General features: G+C 38.7%; 2 protein-coding genes across 2 annotated transcripts; one reads left to right on the top strand and one right to left on the bottom strand.

Moving 5' to 3' along the window:
* Nucleotides 1-21: 21 nt before the first annotated feature.
* Nucleotides 22-4,499, top strand: eif3jb (eukaryotic translation initiation factor 3, subunit Jb). The gene is made up of 8 exons (XM_056750344.1): nucleotides 22-159; nucleotides 257-351; nucleotides 1,628-1,691; nucleotides 1,854-1,945; nucleotides 2,057-2,165; nucleotides 3,427-3,606; nucleotides 3,775-3,848; nucleotides 3,948-4,499. The coding sequence occupies exons 1-8, from the start codon at nucleotides 54-56 to the stop codon at nucleotides 4,080-4,082; spliced, it is 855 nt and encodes a 284-aa protein (XP_056606322.1). The 5' UTR covers nucleotides 22-53; the 3' UTR covers nucleotides 4,083-4,499.
* Nucleotides 4,500-4,652: 153 nt separating this feature from the next.
* Nucleotides 4,653-12,245, bottom strand: cilp (cartilage intermediate layer protein, nucleotide pyrophosphohydrolase). Its single transcript, XM_056750331.1, has 8 exons — nucleotides 12,137-12,245; nucleotides 11,026-11,174; nucleotides 9,962-10,231; nucleotides 9,571-9,738; nucleotides 8,972-9,286; nucleotides 8,665-8,773; nucleotides 8,235-8,392; nucleotides 4,653-8,141 (listed from the first exon to the last, which is right to left on the bottom strand). Exons 2-8 carry the CDS (start codon nucleotides 11,087-11,089, stop codon nucleotides 5,788-5,790), a joined length of 3,438 nt encoding a protein of 1,145 aa, XP_056606309.1. The 5' UTR covers nucleotides 11,090-11,174; nucleotides 12,137-12,245; the 3' UTR covers nucleotides 4,653-5,787.
* Between the last annotated feature and the right edge of the window lie 841 nt (nucleotides 12,246-13,086).

Here is a 13,086-nt window from a genome sequence, read left to right as displayed (position 1 = left end):
GTGGGGGCGCTGTGAGATGACTATTTGTTCGAGTCCTCTGGTATCCCGTCATCATGAAGACAGAGCGCGCCGCGCACACTGAGCAGTGCACATGCTTTCACTCAGCTAGTATTTTAACAAACTCACACTTAGCCAAGATGGCGGATTCCGATTCGTGGGGTAGGGATTACTTACACATATGAAATAACGTGTATGAAAGCGTGTTTATCCCTGTCGTTATACCGCATAAATAACTACATTGTTTTGTTTCTCAAAGACGTTGACAACTTCGAGCCAAGTGAGCCGCTGAAAAACGCCGCCGGGGTGCTGGTGGATAAGTGGGAAGGCGAGGACGAGGACGAAGACGTGAAGGTAACGTAACGTGCTAACGTCTATACAATCAAAACTTTATCTTCAGAGTGTTTTCCTTCTTTTAAATCTTGTAATATCTGACTCGTTTCCTTTTGAGAAGCGATATATGACTTAACGCAGCAGACATCACAACCGATCATGTGGTATATTTTTAGCTGTTTAGCTAGCCTAGATTAGATCAGGCCTGTTTTATTTAAAGATTCACACAGCTGTTTCTAGTTTCGTATTTATCATTTCCTTGTAGTGCTGTTAGATATGGTGAACGTGTCTGCGTCAGCAAATGTTTGTTTCCAGTTTGACAAAATGTGGAAGCTTACTTGTTGGCACTCATAAACAGCCTCGAGAATGACAATTGAATTAAACTAATACAGTAATAACAGTACATCATATAGTTTAAATATTGTCTATGCGCATAGTATTCCTGTCGTATGCTGATAAACGTGAATGCGTTTCTGGAAAGCAGAAAGTGACAGGCCATGTGCTGCACTCCGTTAACAGCTTGACATGCTGATGTTAAAATGTGACAGTTTTTATGTTATCGACGTGATTTGTTTGTATGCCACCCCGGTAAATGTTGCTTAGCCATAACACTTTTTATTAATCCTAAGTAACTGTTAACTTTAAAAAGATTGCTTAATTGTGCTAGTTATGGATGGCTTGCAGTCCAGTTTTGTAACAAATTGTTGTTTTACTTCTTATGAGATTATTGGACTGAATTTGGGTTTCTCTTCTTAGTTCTTGTAGTTTTCGCGTTCTAGAAAAGTTGTGCGAGTTGACGTCATGTTCCGAGTTGACGTCATGCGTTGACAGTCTGGCGCGTCTCCGTTTGACGCAAAGCTCTGGAAGTCTCTCAGCTTTCTCCAGCTAAAATGTATGTGGTTGTCGCTTATCGGCGCTTTTTGGGGCTAGAAAAGACTCGCTTTTCATCAGGTTGCCCTTGTGTAGCTGGTTACATATGGGTGAACCCGGTGTCCTAGCACTTTAGAGTTCAGAAAGTCATGACATTTTATTTGCATGTTTCTATAAAAAAACTGCATAGGGGTTTTGTGTAATGATCTTTTAAAGATTAGAGGATTTCTTGGAGTTGTATGCGTTTATAAACACAAGACATGTATTTATTTTAACTGACATCGTAAGCAGTTACAAACATTTATGATGTAATATTTATTGATGTAATTCTTAATGTGATTTTACAACCTCACATTGCTCTGAAATGGTTGCTTGACATGAATATTCCTTTAGCTATGGGCATCATACTATACCTCTTCTTCTGCAGGATAACTGGGACGATGAGGAAGAGGAGAAAGAGGATGAGCAGAAGGTTGAACAGAACAAAACAGGTACTATTATTTTTTGAGATGTGGTCAAATTCACCAATATAAACCTTTCAAAGGCAGGCGTATTTCTAAAACCGGAAGTTTTCTAGACTCGATTTGATCAATGCTTTTACTGTTTGCCTTTGTTCAAGTCCCCTTTATGATTTCATTTATGCGTTTATGTAGAAGTGAAACCACCTGAGAAGAAAAAATTAAGTGCAAAAATAAAAGAGAAAGAAAACATGGAAAAGAAAAAGCTAGAAGAGTTGAAGAATAAGGTAAGAACAATATCAGTTGTCATAATTGATTGCAAATGTCTACCGGCTAATATTTATTATTTTACATGTTTAAACAAAGTTTATAACTTCTGTTATTAAATGTTAATGAAGGAAACACAAATGAGTTATCAACTATCACCAGAGGAGCAGCTAGCAGAGAAGCTGCGGCTAAATAAATTGCAAGAGGAGGCAGACCTGGAATTGGCCCGTGAGGCTTTTGGTAAGAGTCAATTTTTTTGCACCTCATACACTGTCAGACATTTATAAATTATTTAGTGGTATCTTTCTTATAGGGCTGGACCCGAATATTCATTCGGTGGGTTGACATTAGATTTTTAATTTTGAAATTCAAATGTTCTCTTTTTCTCATTCGTGCTTGAATATAAATCGACCATAATCTGGAAGAGAAGACGAAAATGCCGAAGACCTCAGGTGTGTAGGAACACTTTAAATTCAGTGAGGACAAGACAAAGGCAGTGTGCCAAATATGCGATTTGAAACTGGCCTACCACAACAGCACATCAAGTTTGAAAAATCACATGAGTTGTGGAAGTAGTACGCCTATAAAAATGCTAGTTTATGTTTTATTATGTTTAAATTTATTTCTGCTTATGTTATCAAAACAACACGAGAGCAGTATATGAAAGATGCTTTGCTCTGTTCGGTCTGCGCAGCGCTGCATGATGTCCGACAAACCTAATATATGGAGCAGTTTGGGACCCAGTAAGGACACAGGTTGCATCTTACTATGTCGCAACTTTCCAAAGTTTTTCTTCTTACGGTGACAGCTGAAGCGCTATGAGGAATTAAAACAGATTCATGCCCGTCATGCGTTTTAAATCTGCCTCTCTGGCACGGTTAGCAATCAAACTGCCTTCTGTGCCTGAGCAACGAACAAGAAATACTCAAAAAAACATCTAAACTAACGTAATAAAGGATACATATTTTTCTAATTTACCTTTGAAAACAAAACGTAACTATTTTAATGGCTGCAAACAGTTATGCATTTAAATCCACACTTCAGCGCAGTAGGCAATAAAACTATGCTAGCACCTGAACCACAAACAAACAATACTCCAAACATTTTTCTAAATTAACTTAATACAGAAACTAAATGAAATGTAATTTGCCATTAAAAACCAAAACGGAACTAATTTTAATGTGAGGCGTTCTGTAGTTTATTAAAAGTAATTCTGAACGTGTCACGATGCCACGTGTGAAGTCTGTTGGATGAATGGTTATCTACATAAAATAAAATTCAAACAGAGAGACAGACACAAAGATTCCTCCCTTTATTAGAGAGAAGTATGTGTTCAGCCCCCTCCCCCAGAAGCTTCGAAGCTCCAAAAATGGTATTCGGACCAGCCCTAGTATCTTATGTTAAGTGCTGAACTTGTATAAAGATCTTTGTGTGTTGATTTAATTGTGTATTAAAGTCAAGCCAATTTGTTACTTTCAATTAACAAGCTGTCTTTCTTCAGGTCTCGATACTACTGTTAATATGACAAACAATGTCTCTGGAATTGAAGCCATGTGCCCCTCATCAAAACAAGATTTTGTTGCGTTTGAAAAATTACTGAAAGAAAAGTTTACACAGTTCGAAACATCTGTCCACTATTCAAACTTTTTGGAATCACTGTTTAGAGAGCTTTGCATTTCATGTAAGTCTTAACTTTTATTTTAGCATGACTGTCAAAATGTACATTCTTTACTACATTGGGGTTATATAGGTATTACTGTTATTTTTTTTGTATTAAGATTATATGGTGAATTTAAACAAAACTATGTGCAGTTTATGAGCATGTTGTCTTTTTATTGTGTCTGAGTAGTGGAAGTAGATGACCTGAAGAAAATAAGTAGTTCTTTGTCGGTTCTGCTTAGTGAAAAACAAAGACAAGAAAAGGTGAGTTCAATTATTGGGATTTTTTTGTCACACAAATTGGTAATTTTCCCCAGTGCAGTATTGTTTATGATCAAAAGATCAATCTCAATTCATCCACAGGAAAAGAAGGCAAACAAGAAAAAGAAGAAAGGTGTAACCCCTGGTGGTGGTATGAAGGCAAACATGAAAGACAACTTGGTTGATTATGGTGCCTTTGATGGTGGCTACGGCAATGAATATGATGAATTCATGTGACAAAGGTTCATTGTCCTCCTTCCCCATTCACACAGTTCCCAGACACCCCTGTACTCTTCATGCTACTCAGTGCCATATTGGAGTGAAATGGACAATGTATAAAACCTTTTTACTTGGTTTTGAGTGGTGACGGACTCCTCATAAAGCTGCTATCACCTTATTGTCCCTTGGTGACATGTGGGCAAAGCAAATTTCTTCAGATGACCTTGAAATCTTATTTTTATCTCCAAAACAGAGACTATATGATGTGGGACTTCTCTGGAGGTGTCTCCTCGTATTGGCCTAAACAAGAAAGTCAATGCCTTATAGAGAACTTTGTTAAAAAAATACCTTTTGATTGAAAGTGACTTGTGTTTTTAAAGCTGTGCAATTTCAGTTACACAGAAGTAAATGTGATGCCCCTATTTCTTCCATGAATGCCCTTATTGCAAGTGTGGTTGTGTTTTCTTGCGGATTTAAATGTTATTGCAATCAGTATCACAGCATTAAGATTCCCGAACTTGAATGTAATTTAACATTTACAAGAATTTATAGCGTTTGCTATTGCGTCTAGAGTTAACACTGCATAAAGAACTGAGGTAGTTCACTGACTAAGCAGGTATTAAACACTTGCAAAGTAAAACAAAAAAAAACCACCAAGCGTCTTAACCTATTGAACCTGGACCTTTTCAAAGATAACTTTAGAATAAACTTCCGATATCATGAGCCTGTGCGCCAACTTTTACTGGTTAGGGGGTTACTGTGTTGTGTGGGTTGGCATAATCCACCTGTTTTTTCCTCTTATTTACAGAGCTCGGACTGTGTGGAAACAGTACTTATTTTAAACACACATGCAGAACAGCATGTTCTAGCAACTATTCATGAAAGTAATTGTTTGGATGTTGATTTCAATGTTTAACAGTTTCTCAGAATGCCCTTATTCCATCTTTATTGGTGTTTTCACTTGGTGGATTTTAATCATTACTTGCTGCACTATGGGGTGGGGTATCATTTAGTTTTACCCCTTTTCACCATTCAATAGCGGTTACAGGTGTGTACAACTATAATTCAGCCAAATTAAAGTCAGGCTTTTCACTATTCAGCATAACAGAGTTTACTTAGGCTTAAAATTGAGTAGATAAAGGCTTAAAAGTCAGTCCTTTTATTGAAAAAAAAATCATTGGTCCATATGATTCACTTGGTGTTTATGTAAGAACCTATAAAATCAGACGATTTTGTCATATAAGTAAATGATAAATGGGACATTTGGGGAAATGGGATGTTTAAACAGCTTTGTCTTTGACACTGGAGTATGTAATAAATATAACATTTAAGTAATATAACATTTACCACAGTAAAGGTGAATAGAAAATACATTTGAAAAAATTACAAAAAGCAAATGGTCTTCTGGAGATTTATAATACATACAGTAATTTTAGTAAGTATTTTTAAAGGCATTTAGTGGGGTAATTACTACTTGTGTTTGTAACTATTTTTCTTCCGCTTTACAAATGATGAAATCTGTCATGATATTGACAGGTAACATGGCATTTCCTTAATGAGTCTAAATGACTTGTATTTAAATGGCAGGCAACATCATTTAAATCCATGTGCACTTTTCTTACCGTCTTCACGTTTTGAAACTCTAGAAATCAGAGCTGAACTTGACAAAACCAATGTGTTGTCTTATGTGAGTTTTTATGTAACGCTTAAAATTCTTGGAATATTAGCCAATAGTTTTGACACGCATGTATGGATTACGAGTATTCCTTCTACTGTTGCGAGCTACGGTCGACCTGCTTCTCAGTCTCCGATTTTCTCTTTCTTGGCGTGCACTTCCAGCGGTAGCCTGACCCAGTGAGTTCTGCATCTGCTGGAACACGCTCTGTCTAGTGACCTCCTTAGCACCACAGGTGAATGTCAATGCCACGCCCTCATTGCTCTTCATGACTCTAGAGGTACCATCCGATGTACCATCAAAACAGCGGCCTAGTGCGATTTCTTTGGCTGTTCGGGGGTCTTGATCAGTCACTGTATAGATGCCATAGTTGTGTCCCAGTGGGTCCAATGGTGCAAGCATAGTAAACTCATTTGTGTCATTATTGACAGCCAGTGGGAGGTGGTTTACCAAATATTCTTGTAGCATGCTGTTTACACTATCTCTTTTGCAGCTCCCTTGAGGAATTATCTTTACAAGGGTGCGATCCACACGATCCTGGTCGTAGAGCATCCCACTGCACTTAAATTCCACACACACGGCAGAAACAGTCGATTGGTCCATGTCACGAATGCTTCTGGTATCACGTATGCCATATAGTTGACCGACGGTCTTTGGATGTGTACCTCCCATATTGCGAGAACGAACGTTAAGCTCGTGGGCGCTGTTCAGTTTGACTTTAATATAGCAGGCCCTGTATTCCATGGGCTTTGGCCACCAACTCAAGTAGTCTTCTGTCCAGCTCATTGGATCGTCCTCATTGAAAGGCACTGTGTTGTAATCGTAGCGATCTCCTTCAACTCTTGAGAAACGAAAGTGAGCTGCATTGAATGGAGCTTCCTCGCACTCCTTAAGTTTTTCAAATCGGTAGATTGGACCATTGGCTTCTTCAGCTGCATTCGACCTGGGTTTGGCCACATTGATGCTGAATGCTGTCTTTTTTATTCTGGAATCATCATGATCTGTACGTCTGTAGTTAAGTTTGTTCAGATGAGGTTGTGGAACACCAATGCGGCTTGGATTAAACTTTGGAGATGATGCTACTGCCTCTAGCTCTTCTCCGCCAAGGTTAGCCATGACGTAGGCAGAATACGCATCTGCTTTTTGTTCATCACAGAAGGCTGGAAGGCACGCTCCATTTGTGCCCGTGATGACACTGTCAAATCTACCCCAAGACTGAGGGTTGGTTGAAAATCCTGGCGTGGGCTCCATATTTATTAAAGTCATCACAACCCCTTCAACTTGTTCACTTGGCATAAACCGGTCACTACGAAACGCCCGCACCTTTACGTAACATCTTCTGTTCTCTGGTACATCCAAGTTAAACAGCCGCCTCTCACGGATTTCCATGTTACCTATGAGGAAGGTACGCTCTTCTCTTTTTCCTCTTTGCTTTTTCTCTGCATGGAAGTGTCCCTCTTCTTCCCACAGACCAGTTTCAGGATTAAGGGACCACAGCATCATGGTCTTCAAGTGCTCTGGTACCTTCACTTGTGCTGCATCAAGACGTACTTTCACCTCTCCAGCGTTGAGTGACTCGCCTCCTTCTTCATCACTGAAGTCTACAGAGAACATTCCATAAGTCCTCAAGGGCAGAGTATCACCTTCAGCACTGATGAAGTTGAGATCACTCTGGGCAGCCGCTGCTGTTGATATATCCCTAGGGTCAAGGAATGTCACACTGGCCTTAACATTTCCCATGAACACCTCTCCATTTTCTTTAAAGAATGTGTTGGGTGGGATCTCGATCTCAGCAATGGGGTCCTTGCCCTCTACCTCCCCAAGGACTAGCATATTGGTCTCCCTTGAGCTAATGGTCACAGCCGGCTTTTTCCTCATTAGCTTGATCTCATGGAACACAGCTCCGCCTTTAGTATTGAATGGTAGTACTTTTGTGGTGTTCACAAACTTCTGCAAGTTGTCCACAAAAGTGAGAACCAGACGTTCTGTGTCTTTTGGAACCTGGATTGAAAACGTACCTTTGTATCCCGTTCGGCTGACTCTTACGCCATGCATATAGATGTGTCCAAACCTCAGTGGCTCCCCTGTGTCTGCTGCAACAGCACGTCCACGAACAATAGATTTTGTGTCCACACAGGTTTTGCAGCCACACTGAGTCACTAGCATGATTTGTAATTGATATCCCTGGCATGTAATCTCTTTTTCCTCCATGTTTGAAATTCCACAGCAGTAGGAAACGGAGTCTTTGCATCGGATGCCATTATCTAGCTTCCCAGTACATGTGGATGTAGGGCATCTTCCCACGTCGTAGTAGAAAGAGTTAGTTTCATTTTGAAAACAGTCATGTGGTAGCCGGATCAGGTTGGAATCAGGTGTAGGGTTACATGATGGCTTGTTTTTATCTGAACACAGAAAAAGATTAAGAAACAACAGATGAGAACTATCCTAAACGTTGGATTAATACAAAATGTGCATAGATACATAAACGGACAAACCAGTGACTGTGAGGGTGGCTGGTTTGGATTTGATGGCTCCATTCTCATTACTAGCTCTGCAGTAGTATTCTCCCATCTGGTCCAAAGTAAGATTCCTCAAAATCAATGTTGTGTCATACTGATATTGATTCCTGTCCAGCAGAGAACCGTTGTGGAACCTGTAGATGGACAGCATTGATAACCGTTGTATTGTCAAATGGCATAATTAGTTGTTACCAGGCTTTGGGGACATTTAACTGTTTTGTGAAATTTATTCAAGTCAGCTTCTTTTAACCTACCTTTAAATATGTACCCTGTCATACTAATTTTAAGGATTACATTGCAGATTAAATAGACTCTGTCTTTTCTCATTTACTGTCATTAATATAGATTTTATTCTTTTGAAACTGCATAGCAAACATCTATTCCTATTTTGAAGGCTAAAGCTTACCATTCATACTTGTCTGGCCCAGGTAATCCATCAACCTTACAACAGAAAGCAGCAGTTTGACCTTCCTTTCTGGCCTTGTTCTCAGGGTTTTTAAGTACATAGAGTTTTTCTGAGGAACACAGTTAGTAATATTGCATTTACTATCATTATTGCAATGCGTCACGAAGAGAGACAAAAGTATGTTGTCTGCCATTCATTAGGTTATTTCTGTAAAACTTTAAAGAAAATATTTGGTGGCTAACCACATCTATTTTGTAGTTTATGTATTTTGTCTAGTTTTCTTAACAAATATTGAAAAGATTATTACTTGCTCTCTCCAGCTTCAAATGAAGGACTGACGTGTGTTCAGTGCTTTGCGGCACATTAAATTTTTGTGGAGTGTGATTCAGCAGTTTGATCATCAAAGTAGTGTTGCCATCAGGGCAGATTCCAGGGATATGAAAATGTCCATTGTGATCGGTAACAGTGAGGATTCGGGGGCTCGGATCAGTGCTGAGAATGGCAGCTCCAGGCGCAGGGAGGCTACCAGCACTACGGACTGATCCTAGAACTGTGTGATCTTTACAGGTACAGCCGTCACAGTCAGCATTTACATTGCCCATCACACACTGCAGATCACAGCCTGAAGAAGCAAAGGTGAACAAGATTTGTAATTGAGAATTATAAAAGGAACACTGACTGATTTCTTCTTTCTGACATACACTATATGGACCAGAAGTATTAGGATGCCCCAATACTATTTTGGAAAAGCCTTTCTCTGATCTGAAATGATTGTAGGATTGTCGAACCTGGTCATTAGAAAGGGGCGTCCCGATACTTTTGTCCATAGAGTGTATCTGACAAATTTTGAACAAAATTGTACTTGTCTAGTAAAATATATTCTTTAAGAAAATTCAGATTTGTTACTTGGGCAAGATGGCCCTTCACATATTCTGCTCTCGGTAGCTGGCCCATTGCATTGATTGGAATTGCAGGTTCTAGAGCGATGCTGGGTTGCCACCTGATCACAATGAGCCGGGCATGGACTCCAGTCGGACCATTGACCCCATATTGGTTCAACTTCTAATGGCTTATCTGAATGGAAAGAGTTGGATAAATAAAAAAAAAATGCAGATAGGCTAAAGAACTCATATTACAGTGACATTCAGCTTTTGAATATTTATTTTTATTTTCAAAGAAGTAATGTTCACTTTTTTACTAAACCTACAGACAAACTCTAAGCTTTGAACATGGCAATATGATTCATGAAATTGTCCTTTGAAACATAATGTAACTTATTATACATTCATTTTCTTACCTCTTGGACAGAGGAAGCGTACAGCATAGTTTGAACAGTTTCTACCCACAGGCTGCTCAGCATTAATACACCAGAAGCCAATGGCTGGGTCAGCATGTACTCTTTCTCCGGTGCTGCGAGCTGGCATCCATTCAGTAGTGCGTGCTTCTAGAGCTCGAGGAACGTCACACACACGAGCTTGATAATAAAATGCTATGACGTTCAGCTTTTCATAGTCTCCTTTCCCTCCAGGGTGATCGACATTAAACCATGTGGTCCACTCAAAGTCATCTGGCCACAGGAAAAGGTTTTGATTAATTTGATTAAATTTATGCATTTGGAGGACGCTTGTATCCCTAGTGACTTACATTGCATTGTATTATACATTTGTTTCTGACTATGTGCAATCCCCTGGGATCGAACCCATGACCTTGGCATTGCTAGTGCCATGCTCTAACCACTGAGCCCAGGAAAACAATCATGAGCAAGGCGTTAAGATCAGCTTTTGAAATATTTTTTCAGTTGTCAAACATGAATTGGAGTACACAGCTGGGTTTAGCCTCTCTGAACCTTTCCGTTTATTGTTGTACACCGTACTGGTGACAGAGTATTTTTCATGTCCCTGTCAGTGAAATAACCTATCCCTCTGCTCTCCATATCAAGGAGCTCATATGATCATTTGTAACGGCATGAGGGTAATGACAGTTTTTATTGGTGTAAACGTAACAATTGTTATATCCCAGTGTGACAGTGATTTCTGTTGTTCTCTAAACACTTGAGCAATTGCTGATAGGTGGCCTTTCTGACTCCTGGCTTGCAAAACACCCCAGCTTCTGGATATAAGGGGACACTACACTAGAACAATGTTTCCTTTTCTTCATTAATGGTTTTGCTATTGGGGGGCTGGTGGGGGGGACATTGGAAGATTCAAGTTTCTTAAAGCCAGCTGTCCACATCCCTTTGGAAATTATCCGGCCTCTGCCAGATAACTATATTGCAATAGGGGCTAGTAAGAAATATGATAACTAAATGATGGCTTTTTATGTTTTTGAAGTTGTGTTTAAGGGGGCTGTAGCCGAGCAAACCTTGAGTGGTGCATGTAATTCCCAACAGAAATGGAAGAAAGGTCCATGTCGAGAGAGAGCCCATCCTGGCTCTTTGTGAATGACTTCTGACCTCTTGAAGTGAAGCACTCGTACACAGCTCAACACTAAGAATAGTCCAGCCAAAGATCCTGTGCCAATCAGAGAAGAAAATAAAGATAAGCTTACTGTTTGTGAACTGAAGTTGACTACAGCGTTTTCATTTGAATATATCTTATAGGAAACCCCATAATGCGCATTTGTTCATCTACTGGCTATTAACTTTTGGCAACCTTACGAGATAAACATTTACCAGAGAACATGTGTTTACTTTAAAAACATTAACAAAAACCCAATGAGTATTGGAGAGGCTGAAATAATTAATTTTGCAGTTTTCCTGCCAACAGTAAAATCTTGTTAAAGCAGGTAAGACAAACTTACTTTAGAGACAAAGTTTAGGCGTTTAAGTTTTTTAGCTGCTCTCAAATATCACATCTGTGAGAGTCATCAGTGTGTCAAGGGAATGCACAACTGTTTCTACATCCTGCCAGAAAACCCATGAACTACAGAGATTCCATACACACAAAAAAGCACCATAATTATTTATTATCACAATGTCAGATTTTGACATAATATAAAATATTTCACAATGCAAACGCACAGTCGATAAGGAGAAAGTGTTTAAATACTGCGTATATATGAGGAGTTTGGTTGCAAAATATATATTTTTTCAAAAATACTGTTTTTTTTTTATTTGCATTCCAATTAATATCAATCAAACTGCAGTTGGTTTGTTTTGATTTAAGCCATAATAACTCAAACAATACGTCTAACTAACACAATAAAACACAATAAAAACATGATAACATAATAAATAAATAAGTAATCTCATTTTAGAACCAAACTATTCGTATATATACATATACACGAAAGAATATCCAAATTTAAGACACATTAAAAGATAAGAGAATTGGATTGTGAAAGGAAAAACACATACATTTGAGAAAACCATTGTAAAGCATTAGCAACTAAATCAATTTTAAATCATCTATAAAAAATCATGTCATATATTTATAACAAAAAGACATTCAAATATAAGAATTTGATATCTTACCAAAGCAACTGTTTGTCTGTGAAATGTACAGCTTTTCTATTCCTGTGATGTAAATACAGAGCAGTAGCTAAACACTTGGAGTGAGAAAGACAGGGAGAGAGTGAATGTGCAGTTCAGGTCTTTGTCTGGTACTTATATAGCTCAGCCCTGAGCCAAAGGGTCGGCTCTCATTCTCAAGAAACAACAAAATGACTTCAGCACTGTCTTTCTGATCCTGTACAGTACACTTAAGTCTGAGTGAGGGGTGTCCTGGAACAACATCCTCAAAGCAATTAAATATAAATAATAATTGATGGATTCCAGTTTCTAGAGTCCTTACAGACTACTTTCACCTTCAAAAAAAGAAACAGATCTTGTGTTTGAAGGCTTTCAGATGCCAATATTCTGTAAAACAAATAGACACAGAGATACACGCACACAGATATTTTGTGTAAAGATTTACAGTTGTGTCAGCAGTGTGGTGAGATATTCATTGCTGGGTGTTTCATGTTTCACTTTAGTTTCGCAACATTTACACAGAAAGCTATTTTTCTGAGCCCGCCTTTATCAACAGTTTAGATTACTGATCATAAAGACATCCGTGTATTTAAAACACATGAGACAAATTATTTCTGTTACTCCGTCTCAAATGATTTAGCGTGTTCTCTCCCATGTCCTTCTGAATGTGTTGATAAACAATATGAAAGATTTGTTACCACAATGAGCCAGCAACAATATGCCGCGTTGTCCAGTGATGATGTCATATCCATAGGGTGTGTTCTGTTGCATAAGATTTACAGCTTTACAAGGTTCTCAATTATATTAATCTAATTTTACATGGCGATAATACACGTAGGAAAAATCCTGACTGTCGTACTGTGTGTAAAGATGGGTCTGAATATAAAAAGACCAAAGTCTGGTTATATTCTGTTTTAAAAGCAACGTTTAAGCCCAGCACGAATAAAACTTCA

This window comes from Triplophysa dalaica, chromosome 1 (assembly GCF_015846415.1).
Source record: "Triplophysa dalaica isolate WHDGS20190420 chromosome 1, ASM1584641v1, whole genome shotgun sequence".
Taxonomy (NCBI): domain Eukaryota; kingdom Metazoa; phylum Chordata; class Actinopteri; order Cypriniformes; family Nemacheilidae; genus Triplophysa; species Triplophysa dalaica.
This window is presented reverse-complemented; position numbering and strand designations above follow the sequence as displayed.